This window comes from Bombina bombina, chromosome 1 (genome assembly GCF_027579735.1).
Source record: "Bombina bombina isolate aBomBom1 chromosome 1, aBomBom1.pri, whole genome shotgun sequence".
Lineage (NCBI taxonomy): Eukaryota > Metazoa > Chordata > Amphibia > Anura > Bombinatoridae > Bombina > Bombina bombina.
The window spans coordinates 797941125-797960549 of NC_069499.1; the positions used below are offsets into that span (position 1 = coordinate 797941125).

The 19425-nt window shown below is 41.1% G+C and overlaps 1 protein-coding gene across 1 annotated transcript in view; it reads left to right on the plus strand.

The window, feature by feature from the left end:
• FANCA (FA complementation group A) overlaps positions 1 to 19425 on the plus strand; it is a 442214-nt gene that overhangs the window by 44251 nt on the left and 378538 nt on the right. Inside the window, 1 exon segment of the mRNA XM_053699359.1 lies at positions 9780 to 9890. Coding sequence (XP_053555334.1) covers positions 9780 to 9890 — 111 coding nt within the window.

The following is a 19425-nucleotide window of genomic DNA, read 5'->3' on the forward strand; positions in this document are numbered from 1 at the left end:
GTCTAGAATCACCTTAAATAGTTGAGAAAGCTTGTCCCATGTAGGTTGTATCTTTGGACACTCCCACCACATGTGAAAATAGGTCCCTATCCCATTACATCCCCGATAACATAATCTACTACCCTGTGTGGTGTAATGTGAGGATTTCAGTGGTGTAAGGTACCATCTATATGAGGTTTTTATTGAGTTTTCGATAAGGTCTGCCCCAATTAAACTTCTCCTCATTGAGGAGAAAATCTGGCTCCAATCTTCTCTATCATAGGTTATAGCTAAATCTTGTTCCCATTTGTCATAAATTACCAATTTTGCTGAACTATTTGCTTCTTGAATGGCTAAGTATAAGCGTGTAATCATTTTTTTATTTCTACCGGGTGTCATTATCATTTGTTCCAGAGCAGTTTTTGGGCAGGCTGGGATGCTGCCTAGTCTATATGTATTTATAGCATGGGAAATTTGGAGATATAAAAACCAGTGCAATGTATTTGGGTGTATTTTATCTCTTAATTGTGTAAATGTCAACAACTTCCCATTGTCTAGGAAATCAGCTACCCTATAGAGGCCTTTATTTCCCCACTTATCTATTTGTTTTTTAAATTCTTTTGGGAGTAGTGTACTTAGAGGTATTATAATAGTGTGTGGCGAGAGTAATTTCAATGTATGTGTTAGTGACCTCCACATAAGCTTAGAATCTTCTGTAGTTTTTAGTTTAATTATCCTCTGGTCTTTTGGATCTGAGGGTTTCCATAATATATCTCCCGGAGTGCTTAGTCTTCCAATATCTGCTTCAATACCTGGCCATGTCATCCCCTGGCAATCTTTACATAAAAGAGCATTTTGTGCCAGTCTGGCAGCATGATAATAATCTCTAAGATTAGGGACTCCTACACCTCCCAATAGCTTGTGTTGTTTTAAAATATGAGCAGCTATTCTAGCTGTTTTATGTCCTCTTATAAATTTAATAATTTCAGATTGTAGTTCTTCAAGCTCTTTTATTGGGATTTTAATAGGTAAAGCTCTAAATAGATATAACAGTCTTGGTAGGACATTCATTTTAATGGCCGATAATCTGCCATACCAAGAAAAGTTCCCTTTCTTCCATTTCAATATATCTCTTCTTATAGTTTTGTAAATTGGGATGTAGTTTGCTTTATACAATGTTTCTATGGTGTTTGTGATTTGTATGCCTAGATATTTTAGGGAATGATTAACCCATTTAAAATCAAAGTTCGCTTCTATCAACTTTTGTGTGTGTGTTGGTAATGATAGAGGGAGTGCTTCGCATTTATCCGAATTTATTTTGAAACCCGAAACATTGGAAAAATCTTCTAATAATTGGTACAAATTAGGGAGGGAAAGCATTGGTTTTGTAATTGTAAGCAAGATATCGTCTGCAAATAAAGTTAGTGTTTGTTCCCCTTTATTTAATTTAACCCCATGGATATCCTTAGAGTTGCGAATACAAGACGCCAAAGGTTCTATGCACAACGCAAATAAAAGTGGAGATAACGGACATCCTTGACGAGTTCCATTCAATATATTGATAGGTCGAGACTGATATCCCGCTGCCCTAATTGTTGCTACTGGATTTGTGTATATATTTTTGATTGCCCCCCTAAATTTACTACCGAATCCCATATATTCGAGAACTGCCATCATATATTGCCAATCTACTCTGTCAAATGCCTTCTCTGCATCCAGAGAAAGGAGCAGAGAAGGCGTTTCTGTTCCCTTCAGATATTCTATCAGCGTCACTATGCGTCTTACATTATCAGGGGCCTCCCTATCTTTAATAAACCCTACCTGATCAGGATGGATCAATGAAGGTAAGTATTGTTTAAGCCTGTTTGCTAGGATTTTGGTGAGAATCTTGAGATCTTGGTTAATTAAGGAAATTGGCCTATAATTTTGTACTATTTTGGGGTTTTTCCCTGGCTTAGGGATTACTACTATCTTGGCCTGTAAAAGTTCAGAGGGAACCGGCGTGCCCGACATGACATCTTTACAAAATTTATGTAGGTGGGAAGTCAAATTGGTTCTAAATAGCTTGTAGTAGTCTCCTGAAAATCCATCGGGACCTGCTGCCTTTCCTATTTTAAGATCTTTAATAGCTGCAGACACCTCAGTAGCAGAGATCTCTGCATCCAGTGCCTCTGCGTCCGCTTTGTCTAATTTTGGCAGATTCGCTAACATTAGTAGTTTATTTCTTAGGGTCTCTATCTGGGGGGATTGACCCACCTTCTTCCCATCATACAGAGATTCATAATATTTGGCAAAACATTCTGTAATTTCTTGCGGATGAGATGTCATAGTACCATCTGGTTTTTGAATTTGTGCTATTGTGAAAGATTTTGTTCTTTCTCTTAGCTTATGGGCCAGATATCTATCTGGCTTGTTTGCATATAGGAAATAGTATGTTTTTAATTTATTAATGGACCTCACTGAATTATCAGATAAAATTTTAGCCAGTTCTTTTCTTTTCTTTGTCAATGTGTCTAGTGATAGTTGGGATAGTGTATTTTGATGTGCCTTTTCCAAGAGTTCAATCTCTTGTTGCAAGGTAGCTACCGCAAACCTACTCTGTTTTATATATAAAGCTTTTTCCTTTATAAGTAACCCTCTAATATATGGCTTATGTGCAGCCCATATGATTACTGGGTTGATTGCAGGGTCTACGTTTAATTTCCAGTACTCTTCCAGACTCTTTAATATTTTAGTTTGTATACCTGGTTGCTTTAGTATTGTAGGGTCGTATGTCCAGGATCTTTGTCTTTCTACATTAATAAGACCTTTTAGTTGTATCTGTATTATGGAATGGTCTGACCATACTGAGGCGTGAATGGATGAAGAGATTAGGTTTGGTAATAGAATTTGGCTAATAAATATATAGTCGAGTTTGGTATATGTTTTATGTGCAGGTGAGTAGTATGTGTGGTCATTTGTTTGTCCATATAATAAGTTTGTTATTTTAAATGGTACCAGTGTGTACTATTTACTCTCTGGCAGAAAAGGGATGAAGATTTCTGCAAGGAGGTTGATGATCTTAGCACTTTGTAACTAAAATCCACTGCTGTTCTCACAAGGGCTGAAGAGTACAGGAAAACTTCAGTTGGGGGAACGGTTTGCATGCTAAGCTGCATATGAGGTATTTTCAGTCTATATTTTTCTAGACAGACTGTGTTAATTCTAGAAAAGGCTGGCAATATTCCCATGAGGGAAGGGTAAGCTGTTTTCAGACACTTGGATAGGAATTTCAGCTTGCATGAAGGGCTCATTAGTTACTGGTGACACTGTTAGGAAAAAACGTTTTTGTTTATTCAGTAAATTATGCAATTATAACGTTTTTTGAAGGGACTAAAGGGGTCATTGTGGCTTGTTTTTGTTTTTTTGTAACCCACATGGTTAATTAAGAGACACTCTGGTGTTTGATAGGCCTCAAAACATCGAGTGAGGTGGGAGGGGCCTATTTTCGCGCCTCAGTTGCGCAGTTTCTTTTCCTCAGAGACATCTAACTGCTTCTCCAGAGGTTCCTGCTGTGTTTGAGGGCTGTAAAAGAAGTTTTTTCCCCCACAAATTGTTCTGAAGGGCAGATAGGAGCCACAGCAGAGCTGTGGCAAGGTGCTGAAAGTCCTTTTTACCGGTTTTGACATTTTTTCAATCCTGTTTTGCCATTAAGGGGTTAATTGTTTATTTGCATAGCTGTGCAAAGTTACTAAGTCTTTATGATGCTACTGTAAACATTTCGTTAAGTTTACTGCTTTTTTACACTGTTTTGCAGAATTTGTGCAGCTTTTTTTCTCTTAAAGGCACAGTACCGTTTTAATTCTAAGTGTTATTTACTTTGATTACAGTGTTTTCCAAGCTTGCTTGTTACATTACTAGCCTGTTTAACATGTCTGACACCAAGGAAAATCCTTGTTCAATATGTTTGGAAGCCATTGTGGAACCCCCTCTTAGAATGTGTCCCAATTGTACTGATATGTCTATAAACTATAAAGAACATATATTAGCACTTAAAAATAGAGCAATAGATGATTCTCAGTCAGAAGTAAATGAGGGTTCGCCATCTAGCTCTCCCCAAGTGTCACAACCAGTGACGCCAAGTACCTCAAGTGCGTCAAATTCTTTTACTTTATAAGACATGGCCACAGTTATGAATACAACCCTCACAGAGGTTTTATCTAAACTGCCTGGTTTACAAGGAAAGCGGGACAGCTCTGGGTTTAGGAAAAATGCTGAGCCGTCTGACGCTTTAGTAGCCGTATCTGATATGCCCTCACAATGCTCTGAAGTAAGGGTGAGGGATTTGTTATCTGAGGGAGAAATTTCTGACTCAGGAAAGACGCTTCCTCAGACAGATTCTGATATGACGGCCTTTAAATTTAAGCGTGAACACCTCCGCTTATTGCTCAGGGAGGTATTAGCGACTCTAGATGATTGTGACCCTATAGTGGTTCCAGAGAAATTGTGTAAAATGGATAAATACTTAGAGGTTCCTGTTTACACTGATGTTTTTCCAGTCCCTAAGAGGATTGTGAATATTATTACTAAGGAGTGGGATAGACCAGGTATTCCGTTCACTCCCCCTCCTGTTTTTAAGAAAATGTTTCCCATATCTGACACCATGCGGGACTCGTGGCAGACAGTTCCTAAGGTGGAGGGAGCTATTTCTACTCTGTCTAAGCGTACAACTATACCTATCGAAGACAGTTGTGCTTTCAAAGATCCTATGGATAAAAAATTAGAGGGTCTCCTGAAGAAAATTTTTGTTCATCAGGGTTTTTCTCTCCAACCTATTGCGTGCATTGTTCCTGTAACTACTGCAGCTGCTTTCTGGTTTGAGGCTCTAGAAGAGGCTCTTCAGATGGAGACTCCATTAGAGGAGATTATGGACAGAATTAAGGCCCTTAATTTGGCTAATTCTTTTATTACAGATGCCGCATTTCAACTGGCTAAATTAGCGGCAAAGAATTCAGGTTTTGCCATTTTAGCACGTAGAGCGTTATGGCTTAAGTCCTGGTCTGCTGATGTGTCATCTAAATCTAAACTTTTGAACTTCCCTTTCAAAGGAAAGACCCTATTCGGGCCTGAACTGAAAGAGATTATTTCAGACATCACAGAGGGAAAGGTCATGCCCTCCCTCAGGATAGATCAAATAAGATGAGGACCAAACAAAATAATTTTCATTCCTTTCGGAACTTTAAGAGTGGTCCCGCTTCAGCTTCCTCTGCTGCAAAGCAAGAGGGGAATTTTGCCCAATCCAAGTCAGTCTGGAGACCTAACCAGGCTTGGAACAAGGGTAAACAGGCCAAGAAGCCTGCAGCTGCCTCTAAGACAGCATGAACGGGTAGCCCCCGATCCGGGACCGGATCTAGTAGGGGGCAGACTCTCTCTCTTCGCTCAGGCTTGGGCAAGAAATTGTGTCTCAGGGATATCTTTTGGAATTCAAAGACTCCCTTCCAAGGGGGAGATTTTACATTTCTCGATTGTCTGTAAACCAGACAAAGAGAGAGGCGTTCTTACGCTGTGTAGAAGACCTACATACCATGGTGGTGATCCGCCCAGTCGCAAAAGAGGAACAGGGGCTAGGGTTTTACTCAAACCTGTTTGTGGTTCCCAAAAAAGAGGGAACTTTCAGACCAATCTTGGATCTCAAAATTCTAAACAAGTTCCTCAAAGTTCCATCATTCAAGATGGATACTATTCAGACTATTCTACCTCTGATCCAGGAGGGTCAATATATGACTACCGTGGACTTAAAGGATGCGTATCTACACATCCCTATTCACAGAAATCATCATCAATTTCTCAGATTCGCCTTTCTAAACAGGCATTACCAGTTTGTGGCCCTTCCCTTCGGGTTTGCCACAGCTCCCAGAATTTTCACAAAGGTTCTAGGGTCCCTTCTGGCGGTTCTACGACCACGGGGCATAGCAGTGGCGCCTTATATAGACGACATCTTAATTCAGGCGTTGACTTTCCAGCTAGCCAAGTCTCACACGGACATCGTGTTGGTTTTTCTGAGATCTCACGGGTGGAAGGTGAACATAAAAAAGAGTTCTCTCTTCCCTCTTACAAGAGTTTCCTTTCTAGGGACTCTGATAGATTCGGTAGAAATGAAAATATTTCTGACGGAGGTCAGAAAATCAAAACTCTTAACCACTTGCCGAGCTCTTCATTCCATTCCTCGGCCATCAGTTGCTCAGTGTATGGAGGTAATCGGACTCATGGTAGCCGCAATGGACATAGTTCCTTTTGCCCGCCTACACCTCAGACCACTGCAACTATGCATGCTCAAACAGTGTAATGGGGATTATGCAGATTTATCTCCTCAACTGCTTCTGGACCAGGAGACCAGAGATTCTCTTCTCTGGTGGTTGTCTCAGGACCACCTGTCTCAGGGAATGTACTTCCGCAGGCCAGAGTGGCTCATTGTAACAACAGATGCTAGGCTGGGGTGCAGTCTGGAACTCCCTGAAAGCACAGGGCTTATGGTCTCGGGAGGAATCTCTTCTTCCTATAAACATTCTAGAACTAAGAGAGAGATATTCAATGCACTTCAGGCATGGCCTCAGCTTGCTGCGGCCAAATTCATCAGGTTTCAGTCGGACAACATCACGACTGTAGCTTATATCAATCATCAAGAAGGAACAAGGAGTTCTCTAGCGATGATGGAGGTAACCAAAATAATCCGATGGGCAGAGGATCACTCTTGCCATCTCTCAGCAATCCACATCCCAGGAGTATAGAACTGGGAGGCGGATTTCCTAAGTCGTCAGACTTTTCATCCGGGGGAGTGGGAACTCCATCCGGAGGTATTTGCCCAGCTGATTCAGCTATGGAGCACACCAGAATTGGATCTGATGGCGTCCCGTCAGAATGCCAAACTTCCTTGTTACGGGTCCAGGTCCCGGGATCCCAAGGCGGTACTGATAGATGCTCTAGCAGTGCCTTGGTCCTTCAATCTGGCCTATGTATTTCCACCGTTTCCTCTCCTCCCACGTCTGGTTGCCAGAATCAAGCAGGAGAGAGCTTCAGTGATTCTGATAGCACCTGCGTGGCCACGCAGGACTTGGTATGCAGACCTAGTGGACATGTCCTCGGTTCCACTGTGGACTCTGTCAATGAGGCGGGACCTTCTAATCCAAGGTCCATTCACGCATCCAAATCTAGTTTCTCTGCGTCTGACTGCTTGGAGATTGAGCGCCTGATTCTATCAAAGCGTGGTTTCTCTGAGTCGGTCATTGATACCCTGATTCAGGCTAGAAAGCCTGTCACCAGGAAGATCTATCATAAGATTTGGCGCAAATATCTTTATTGGTGTGAATTCCAAAGGTTACTCGTGGAGTAAGATTAGGATTCCTAGAATATTGTCTTTTCTCCAAGAAGGTTTGGAGAAGGGATTATCAGCTAGTTCCCTAAAAGGGCAAACATTTGCTTTGTCTATTCTACTACACAAACGTCTGGCAGATGTCCCAGACGTTCAAGCATTTAGTCAGGCTTTGGTCAGAATTAAGCCTGTATTTAAGCCTGTTACTCCGCCTTGGAGCCTAAACTTAGTCCTTAAAGTTCTTCAAGGGGTTCCGTTTGAACCTATGGATTACATAGATATTAAGCTTCTATCTTGGAAAGTTTTGTTTTTAGTAGCTATCTCTTCAGCTCGAAGAGTTTCTGAGCTATCTGCTTTACAATGTGATTCCCCTTACCTTGTTTTCCATGCAGATAACGTGGTTTTGCGGTCCAAACCTGGGTTTCTTCCTAAGGTTGTTTCTAATAAGAATGTCAATCAAGAGATTGTTGTTCCTTCTCTGTGTCCTAATCCTTCATCAAAGAAGGAACGTCTGTTACACAATCTTGATGTGGTTCGTGCTTTAAAGTTCTACTTACAAGCAACTAAAGATTTCCGTCAAACATCTTCATTGTTTGTTGTTTATTCTGGTAAACGGAGAGGTCAAAGGGCTACGGCTACCTCTCTTTCCTTTTGGCTGAAAAGCATCATCCGTTTGGCCTATGAGACTGCTGGACAGCAGCTCCTGAAAGAATTACTGCTCATTCTACTAGATCTGTGGCTTCCACATGGGCTTTTAAAAATGAGGCTTCTGTTGAACAGATTTGTAAGGTGGCGACTTGGTCTTCGCTTCATACTTTTCCCAAATTTTACAAATTCGATACCTTTGCTTCTTCGGAGGCTATTTTTGGGAGACAGGTTCTACAAGCAGTGGTGCCTTCCGTTTAAGGTCCCTGTCTTGTCCCTCCCTTCATCCGTGTCCTAAAGCTTTGGTATTGGTATCCCATAAGTAAGGATGAATCCGTGGACTCGATACATCTTACAAGAGAAAACATAATTTATGCTTACCTGATAAATTTATTTCTCTTGTGATGTATCGAGTCCACGGCCCACCCTCTTTATTAAGACAGGTAATATATTTTTATTTTAAAACTTTCAGTCACCACTGCACCCTATAGTTTCTCCTTTTTCTTCCTACCCTTCGGCGAATGACTGGGGGATGGAGCTAAGGGAGGAGCTATATAGACAGCTCTGCTGTGGGTGCTCTCTTTTCCACTTCCTGTAGGGAAGGAGAATATCCCACAAGTAAGGATGAATCCGTGGAATCGATACATCACAAGAGAAATAAATTTATCAGGTAAGCATAAATTATGTTTTTAACCCCTTGGCTACCTGCATTACATAGGTCACTTAAAGGGACAGTTTACTCAAAAATATGTCTCCCCTTTATTTTGTTGCCAATGATCCACTTTACCAGCTGAAGTGTATTAAATTGTTTACAAGTATTTTCATTGCCCTTATATTGGCATTTGAAATAGATTATTTAGCCTGTGGTGTCCTTACCCATCCTGAAGTTTATGGCCTCAAGGCCAAGCTGTGTTAACACAGCCAGTAGAAGAAATAACACTCCCAGTGGGTTATAGAAGAGATAAGGTAATAATAAAATGTTAATTTTCCATTGTTCTCTCCAAGTATTGGTGATTGGTTTATAGACAGATATACCGTAATATAAAGAAGCATGTATATTTACACAATGTGATAAAGTAGTGAGATCTGATTATACCAACAAGCTCAACCCATTTTATTAGGTTGTGGCTTCAAAACACAAAATCAGCTAATGAATATATGCAAATTTCATACATTTTATATGCAGCTGGTAAAAATGAATATTGAACCTTCTGTAACAGTCACAGAGTTAAAATCATTCACATACTGAAATTAGGTGCTGCATATAGGGGGTGGGGTTGAGTGCAGTTTTTCCTTACTTTTTATCAAATAAATTGTACATTTATGTCCTCTGTCTTTTTCTTAGAACTCTGTCATTAATTTTAGAAAAAAATATCTAAACATAAATAAATCTGTAAACCCATTTTTATTTATTATATGGATTTGTAATGATCCGAATGGTTTGATATTAGGCTGTTTGCTCTTGGGGGTATTGAAACATAGTACTTATTGGTAGACAAGAACCAAAGAGGCCATCAAGTCTACCCATATTACATGTTACTTTTTCTAAGGATAGCCTTTTGCATGTCCCTGGCATTTTTTAATTATTTTAAAGTCCTTGTCTTTACCACCTGTATTGGAAGTTTATTCCATGAATCCACCACCCTTTCTGTAAAAAAACAGACTTTGATGGTAGATAAGATCCAAAAGGCCCATATAGTAGCTGGCTGAGTTCTATCAATATTTAAATCCAAGAAAATCAGTTCACAATATACTATTTTTTTAACTTATGGCAAACTGTCAGGTAAAGCTTATCTCTTGTTTTTAGTGCAACTTTGGCAATGCCAGCTCATACCACAGTTCAAGCAAGAAGTCTTTAGTTTTCCTTTTAAAGTTCCTCTCTGATCTGGTGCCCTTTGAATCTCCACAGTACCTAAAGGTGAGACTGCATTGATGAAAGTTGCCAAAGCAATTAAGGGCTTTATTACTGTATTTTGTTTAATGTATGAATGAAAATGAGTTATTCTGTTATTTTATTTTGTTGTCTAGGTTTAGCATGACTTGCATTCGCCAACCTGAGATTTTATTTCATGTTGATAGTAGGTTAATAGTCATATTACTTTATTCTTTACTAATTATTTTATTTTCCTTCCTAAGATAGGGAGAGTCCACGGCTTTATTCCTCACCATTGGGAAATACAACTCCTGGCCACCAGGAGGAAGCAAAGACACCCCATCCAAAGGCTTAAATATCCCTCCCACTTCCTCATTACCCCAGTCATTCTTTGCCTTTTGTCACATTAGGAGGTGGCAGAGAAGTGTCAGAAGATTTGGAGAGTCCTGAAAAAGGGTATCTGCCCTTCGAGATAGGACTGGATTTTTAAGTAGTCATGTCAACCTCTCAGTGAGAGTATTGATGAAAGTTAGAGTCTGGAGATGCAGGGAAAGTTTTTCTGCGAAACCATCCAGACTGCCTGCTAACAGCTCCTAAGCAATCGGTGTTGACGAGTTTCACTGCCTGCTTTCTCTCACTCAAGTTTATGTCAGGAGTGCTGCTATAAGACTGTCACACTTGAAAGGCTGTGTTCTGTTCCACAGCATGGATCCTGGAGGTAAGATTGTTTCAATTTTTACACATAAAATGCAACAGGGTCACAGTGTGGCTCCTTTATACTTTGATAGGATCCAGGGTTAATATCTTCTGAAGGGGGTTTATTGAATAGTTGGGGTTAATTAATCAGTGTAATCATTTACATGCTGCTTTGTGTGATTTTTTTTCCTGGGCTGATAGACTGTGTGTTTTTGGCTTGAACAAACAGGTTTCTTTTAAGTTTCACTTTCCTTTTTGAAAGTTGTGGCACAGCTCCTATTACATGCTGTGCTTGTAATAACAGGGAAAGTACTGTCTTGCACTCCATGTGGGTCTATGTTCATTTCCTCCATTCCGGCTGAGACATGAACCTGAGGAGAGTGTTTCCTCTATTAACTGTCTGGGTCTAGGAGGTGTTGAGTGCCCCAGCCATTTGGAGTATGAAGGTGCAGTTTTCTATAATAAAAAACAAAACAAAAAAACCCACGTTTTTATTTGTCCTTCTGTGGGTAAAACCTGAGCTTTGGAGGACTGACATGTTAGAAGGTACTCCTTCTGTACTAAATCATACCTGTTTATATTGTGAGGAGGCCGTGGTTTTCCCGCACACAATTATGTTCCGCATGCCTTAACACAGTTATAAAGTCTAAGAAGGGAGACAAGCCTGCTAAGGCTCTAAGTCCCTCTGAGCCATCTACCTCTCAGGACTCAGCGTCCTGTGAGATTACTACCCTTGCTACATTATCCACTCCACATGAAGTTCCCCGTAGCACATCTAATCCTCCATCCAGAGGGGGCCTTCTTCCTGCGGACTTTGCCACGCAGTTACAAACGGCGGTGTCTGCGGCCCTTAGTTCTTTACCTCGCTCTAACAAACACAAGAGAAAGGTTAAACGTAGCTCTCCTGACCTGGAGTCATCTAAATATTTATCGAATTTAGCGATTATGTCCCAGTTATCCGATGCTTCAGAGGGTGACCTTTCTTGGTCGGAGTCCTTAGCGTCTAAGCCTCTTGCTGCGGAGGAACCGTCCTTTAGATTTAAAATTGAGCACTTGCATTTTTTATTAAAGGAGGCTCTGTCTACATAAGAGGTTCCAGAGGCCGTGCTGCATGAAGAACCTATGATACCTAAATTAGACAGAGTTTAAGAACGAATGGGAAAGAATTCGTTCTTCCTTTTCCCCCTCGTCTACTTTTAAAAAGTTTTTCCCTGTCCCGGACTCTCAACTGGATTTGTGGGGCTCCCATCCTAAGGTGGATAGTGCTATCTCTACGCTTGCTAAACGTACTACTATACCTCTTGAGGATTGTTCTTTGTTTAGAAAGCCGATGGATAAGAAAATGTAAACCTTTCTGAGAAAGATGTTTCAACCGGCAGCTGCAGTTGCCTGAGAGGCTACCTACTGGTGCAACTCTGTCGGAACTCATTGAGGTGGAGTCTCCCTCGAGGATATTCAAGACAGAATTAAAGCTCTGAGAATTGCTAATTCTTTTATCTGTGATGCAAATATGTAAATTATTCGCCTAAATGCAAAGGCTTCTGGCTTTGCGGTCCTAGCCCGCCGGGGGCTCTGGTCGAAGTCTTGGTCTGCGGATATGACTTCTAAATCCAGACTCCTTTCTCATCTCTTCAAGTGTAAGATTTTATTTGGTCCAGGCCTGGACTCCATTATTTCTACGGTTACCGGAGGCAAGGGTGCCTTCCTACCACAAGATAAGAAGAACCAAAGCTAAGGGACGACAATCTCTAATTTTTGTTCCTTTTTGTTCTGACAAATCCCAACGCCAATAATCCTCCTCCAAGCCTGTGCTTTCCAAGAGTACTTGGAAGCCGGTTCAGTCCTGGAATAAAGCTTTTTGCAGAAGTCTGGTTCAAGAACGTACAGGATCCATGGGTCCTTGAGGTGGTATCTCAGGAATACAAGATAGGCATCAAATCTCTTCCGCCAAGGGGCAGATTCCTTCTCTCGAATCTGTCTACCAGACCAGAAAAGATGGATGTCTTCCTAGGGTGCATTTGGGATCTATCCTCCTTAAGAGTTGTGTCCCGGTGCTTATCGAAGAAAGAGGTTTGGGGTTTTATTCAAACCTTTTTGTGGTCCCAAAGAAGGAGGGAACTTTCTGCCCAATTCTGGTCCTCTTTGCATATTTTTTCAAAATTTTACAAGTTTGATCTTTTTGCAGCTTTCGGGAGAAAAGGTTTTGCAGGCTGTGGTGCCCTGAGAATCAGGTCTGCCTCTTCCTTTTTGTTCCCTCTCGTGATTCATTCAGTGTCCTCTGGAGTTTGGGTATAGTTTTCCCAACAGTAAGGAATTAAGCCGTGGACTCTCCCTATATTAGGAAGGAAAACATAATTTATGCTTACCAGATAAATTCCTTTCCTTCCGGATAGGAAGAATCCACGGCCCGCACGTTTTTTCTTGTCTATGGGCTGTCTCTTATTATTTATTTTATTCTTCTGGCACCATTTGTACCCTAATGTTTCTCCTACTTTTCCTTGTTCCCTCGGCAGAATGACTGGGGTAATGATGAAGTGGGAGGGATATTTAATCCTTTGGCTGTGGTGTGTCTGCCTCCTCCTGGTGGCCAGGTGTTGTATTTGCCAACAGTAAGGAATGAAGTCATGGACTCTCCCTATCCGGAAGGAAATTAATTTATCTGGTATGCATAAATTATGTTTTTTTAATACAGATAGTTGAAGAGATCCATTTTTTGTCACAGTTTTTTTTCAATATCACAAAAAAAGTCTGCCTTGCAATAGCTTAGCTTAAATCTCATTTCACTTTGCATTTAAAAAGAAAGTACCAATTTGAAGTTAACACTTAATTTAATGAGGTTTTAAGTTAAAGGGACATGAAACCCAAAAATTTTCTTTCATGATTCCGATAGGATACAATTTTAAACAACTTTCTAATTTTCTTCTATTTTCTAATTTGTTTCATTCTCTTGGTATCATTTATTGAAGGAGCAGCAATGCACTAATGGTTTCTAACTGAACACATGGGTGAGCCAATCACAGTATATATGCATGCAGTCGCCAATCAACAGCTAGAACCTAGGTTCTCTGCTGCTCCTGAGCTTGCCTAGATAAACCTTTCAGCAAAGGATGAAAAGTGAAGGAAGTAAATTAAATAATAGAAGTAAATTGGAAAGTTGTTTAAAATTGTATGTTCTGTCTAAATCATGGAAGAATTTTTTGGGGTTTTTGTGCCTTTAATGTGACAGGTGTGGTTGGAATCATATATGATAACTTCTACTCTCAATGCAGACATCTAAACATGTAATTTTATTTTTTTAAATTATAAGTGCGGCTAAAGGGACATAAAACCCTACGTCTTTCTTGCATGATTCAGAAAGAGAATATAACTTTCAACAATTTTTCAATTTACTTCTGTTATCAAATTTGCTTTGTTCTCCTGTTTAACTTTTGTTGAACGAGTATCAATACACTTCTGGAAAGCTAGTTGAACACATCTTTTGAGCCAGTGACAAGAGACATATATGTGCAGTCACCAATCACCAGCTCACTCCCTTTAGTGCATAGCAGCTCCTGAGCCTACCTAGGTTTGCTTTTCAACAAAGGATACCAAGAGAATAAAGCAAATCATAGAAGAAAATGTGTATAATATATATATATATATATATATATATATATATATATATAATTTTTAAAAATATATATCTACGCCTATATGAATATATAGGTACAGATATATAGAAATATCTATTTTAAAATACAAGCAAAAAACATTAAAAGACATTATTAAAAATGATTTTTCAACTTTTAAGGAATTTAACTGTAAAGGGCTCCAAAGTGTGTATATGTGTTTATATGTCTATATATGAATGTATATATGTAAACACATAAATATATAAAAATAAATATATGACTTCCGGTGGGCAGGCTTATTAGGCAGTCGCAGATCTGTGGAGCTCCGCATGTCGGAGTGAAGTTTGGGACTTTTAATACATTTTATTCTTGCCTAGCCTCTCACAGCTGATTTGCCGGGTGGGGGAAATCTTTCACCGGCCATCGACCTTGTGAGCAGGACATCACATCTGTTCTGGCAGCCGGGAGCCCTAGCGCAGCAGTTTCAAAAACACCATCTTTGCTCAAATAGGGCTGCAACCTGTTACGGAGCGGCAACGGCCCTCAGGTATCTGAGCCCCTTCACAGCCAGACAACATTGACCCTGTGGGCTCCACGACCGGCGGAGGACAACATCACCTCAACAGAGCGCCGGAGCCAAGGGGGCAAGTGCGTCCCGACGAGCCTTCTCAAACAGGATCGCACCCTGTCACAGAGCAGCAACGGCCCTCAGGTAGACGCATAACAGTTTCCAGTGTATTGCCACAACCCTCATAAGCCTAACGACAGGGCTGCACACGTATGAAGTTGTTTTTAAGCTGGCATTTTGTGGTTTTTTGGCCCTGGGGGAAACTGCTTAGAGGCCTCGGATAACTAACACGTGGTTTGGGCCTGTGCATCCTTGGCCTCATACAGATCTGCTCTCAGCCTCCCACAAGCCGTTTAAAAGAAACAGGAGGAGGTAAGGAGGGATAAAAAGTGTAATATTTGTGACATTTATTTAAACTGATAGATCAGTGTCTACAGATCACGTTTTTATGGCAAGGCTCAGGGATTGGACACCATTTATTCGGCTGTATATTGTGGCCTGTCTTGGTATAGGTTGGACGCCTGCATAATTTTCTGGTTGTATTCTTTGAACTTCCTGTCCCCTAGATGGGGAATTGACTGAGTAAACAAGCTTCTTGTATTAGATTCCTCACTATACTTTTACTGATCCATCAACATCTTCAAATGTTTAAATTTTCAGGAGAAGCTAAAGATACTTCGGGCCTATAAAGCTCGTAAGGAAGTCGGCTATGAAGGTTCATGTCTCCTGCTTTTCCAGGACTTCTTGCTGGAATTCACCAAACAGAGAAAGGACTTCGCCCCACTCTGTTCTCAGCTTCATGAGCAGGGCCGTCAGGTGGCCCTACTTTATCCAGCAATCTTGCGTTTGCAAACACCTTATGGGGGTCAAGTTTTTCCACACTCCTCAGGCTCCAGAGCTATCTTGCAACGGAAAATAATCAACCTCCACCATGATTGAGCATCTGGACCGTATGTCCGAACTACAGCACTTGTCATAATAGAGCATAGATGGAGGTCTCATACCTCTATGCTCATAGCTCACCTCCTACCTCTTGGTTTTCCTGGAGGAGAGAGGTCATGTTTGTTGGAGACACACAGCCTTGGGAAAGTGGACTGTTTGGGAGCCAATTGCTCCTGTTTTACATGGACTCTAACCTGAAGATGAGTATATTGTTAAATGTTGCACAAAGTGTTATTTTTACCCTCTTGTTGTTTTTTATATTTGCAGGTTCTGTCCAGAGGCAGAGACATGTGTCCCTTTGTCCCCTTTGGACTGGTCTCGGCTGGTCTTGAGGGGACAAATCTCAAACCTGTCTTAATACTGTGCTGCTCGGCATAAAAGTGCCTTTCCTTTGAATCCCTTGAAGTTAACCTGGAAATGGATGTGGCCTGTTGTACTCTTGATATGTATATGGTCCCCTAGTTTAAATAATCTGAACATACGCAGGCTCACATATGTTTGCCAAAACAGACAGTTTTTTGTTTTCAGATGGGTCAATGTAATCAGAGAATCTGTAAAAAATGCCTTGTTGTTGTTGTTGTTTTTGTTTGCTCAAATTGTTGTGTTAACCCTCTTGTTAACCCTTTTGTTTACAGGTTTTGTCCATAACTGTATTGCAGGCTTCTTGGAGAGGCGGAGTTTTGTGCTCCTTTGTTCCCTTTGGGCTGGCTTTGGCCGGTTCGGGGGGTGGGGGGGCAAATTTCAAACTGTTTTTAACATTGTGCTGTTTGGCACAAGAATGGGAGTGACTGCCTTTCCTTTGAACCCTTTGAAATTACTGCTGAAATGGTTGAGGACTGCTGTAATTTTGATTTTGATATGCACATGGATGCTTAATCTTAATAATTTGAATAGATGCATGCTTACTTATGTTTGCCGAAAGGGGCATTTTTTGGTCCTCAGATGGATCAATGTCATCAGCAAAATTGTTAAAAATGTATGCCTGTTGTCGCTGTTCTTGATGTTTCTCATATATATATATATATATATATATATATATATATATATATATATATATGTCTTCGTGCAGAGTGTGGGTTACTTGCTTTGTGTGTGTTTTTTTTTTCGTTTTTTTTTCCCCTCCCCCTGTGCGCCCCTGCCTCTGGTGTACAAATACTCCTTTGACTTTGGATGTCTTTAAAATTTGTTACATGGAATGTGGGGGGTATTAATTCCCCCATAAAGCGCAAAGCAATACTTACCCTTTTAAGACGACAGGGGACTGATGTTGCGTTACTGCAAGAAACGCGTCTGACAGATGTAGAACATCTTAAGCTTAGGTCAGACTGGGTGGGTCATGTAGAATTTTTATCTCACTCTAGTTCTAGCAGAGGCTTGGCCATCGTTTTCGGCAAGCGGCTGAATACTCACATTAAGCAGGTACAAGTTGATGGAGAGGGGAGATTTATGCTGGTACAGGCGCGGATTAACTCCATTGACTATACACTCTGTAATATTTATGCCCCTAACCATAGATAAATAGACTTCTGGAATGCTTTGGCTAAATTCCTGCTGCCCCATATGGGCTCGAATTTAATAGTCGGAGGTGACTTTAACCTCACTCCCTCACATACTTTGGATAGGATGTGGCTAGAGACCCCAGTGATGAGAAACCCTAAGATTAATTACAAAGCTAGATATGAAACCAAAATTTTTAACATGCTTGAGTCAACTTTGGACATGTGTGATATCTGGAAATTGTTACATCCAGAGGGCAGGGACTTCACCTGTCTGTCCAGAGCCAAGTCCACACTATCTAGAATTGACCTTTTCTTATTACCTAACTCATTGACTAATAGGGTTCAGCAGTGTCGCATACGTGATATTGTGCTATCTGACCACGCTCCAGTTGAGTTGGTTCTGGAAAGTAGGGGACCTTGTCCTAATAGAAATACCCTGAGATTCCCTTCATATTTAGCGGCCTCTGTAAATTTTGCTAAATTTTTAATGCAGTGCTGGACTGACTATTACTCGGACAATATATCTCACTTAGATAACCCCCAGCTGTTCTGGGAAGCGGCCAAGGTGGTGCTCTCGGGCTCCATAATCTCCTACACTTCTAACATCAAACATAGAACACAACAAAGACATAACGATATTAGCAAAAAACTGGGACAGGCCAATCTGGCATTTCGCCAATCTAAATTACGAGACAAATACGATTCCTACATTGTGGCAAAGTCAGAGTTTGACGCATTTATGGGGCAACAGGCCGCTTCTGGCTTACTATACACGGCTAGTAAATATTACCGCTTTCGGGCCAGATCCGGGAAACTTTTAGCTGCTCTTACAAAACCAAAGACTGCAAGATCTAATGTAGGGGCACTACGGTACCGGGGTAAGACTTTTCAGACTCCAGACGAAATAGCCAAATGCTTTGCAGATTACTATTCTCAACTTTACATTAGACAACAATCCGGATCCCCTGAGACACAGAATTCTTTTTGGCAATCTATTAAACTCCCCCAGTTAACCCAGGAACAATTAGACCACTTGAACGCCCGGATAATCCCTGATGAGGTCACGCTCATTTTAAAATCTCTTTCGGTGGGCAAGGCTCCGGGCCCGGACGGGTTGCCAACCAAATTCTATCGGATTCTTCAATCGCAAATTACCCCGACATTAGCCAGACTATATAACACCTACTTTCAAGACAACGTGACACCTTCACAGCATTTTACCGCTGCCCACATTACTCTGATACCCAAGTCAGGGAAAGACCCTTCCATGCCAGAGTCGTACCGCCCCATTTCCCTGCTAAATACTGACTACAAAATTTTCACAAAGATATTGGCCAATAGACTGAAAACCATACTTCCTTCCTTATTACACCCAGACCAAACAGGTTTTGTATTTAAACGTTCTTCGGTTGTCAACCTACGAAGGGTACTACATGTGATTAATCATTACTGGACGGGGGTTGGGGTGACTGACAAACCGGAGGCCTTCTTGCTCTCGCTTGATGCAGAGAAGGCTTTCGACAGAGTGGACTGGACGCATCTAATTAACACCATGACAAAATTTAACTTCGGAGGCCCCTTTCTCAGCATCATGCGTAAAATTTATAACTCCCCGACTGCTAGAATACTGACTAACGGCTTGTTTTCCCCCGACTTCACCCTTCAGAGAGGAACTAGACAGGGATGCCCTTTATCCCCCCTACTATTTGACCTGGAATTGGAGCCATTGGCAATTAAGCTTAAGCAAGTCTTCCCTGGGATTGTGATCCAGGGAGTTCCCCTACATCTGGCATTATATGCTGATGATATGCTCCTGTTTGTGGAGTCCCCTTCTTTATACATATCCCGCATATTACAGGCTATTTCGGAATTCGGTAGTTTCTCGGGGTATAAAATAAACACCGCCAAATCGGATATATTGTGGTTACATAGACATTCTGACTCTACTCACAAATATCCGTTCAAGGTGATGGTTAACTCTCTCACGTATCTGGGTATTCAGCTACATAATAACCCCCAAAAGATGGACGACTTAAATTTAACGGACAAATGCAAAGCTCTATCTATCCAACTTCAGAGTTGGAACGACCTGCCTCTGGGACTGTCTGGGCGGATTAACTTAGTGAAGATGACAATTTTGCCTAAGATTATGTATCCCTTGTTGATGCTGCCTTTCCTTATGACAAACAGGGACTTAGCTCTTCTCTCTAGGGCGATTACCAGTTTCATCTGGAAAGGGAAAAAGCCTTGCATAGCAGCTGACA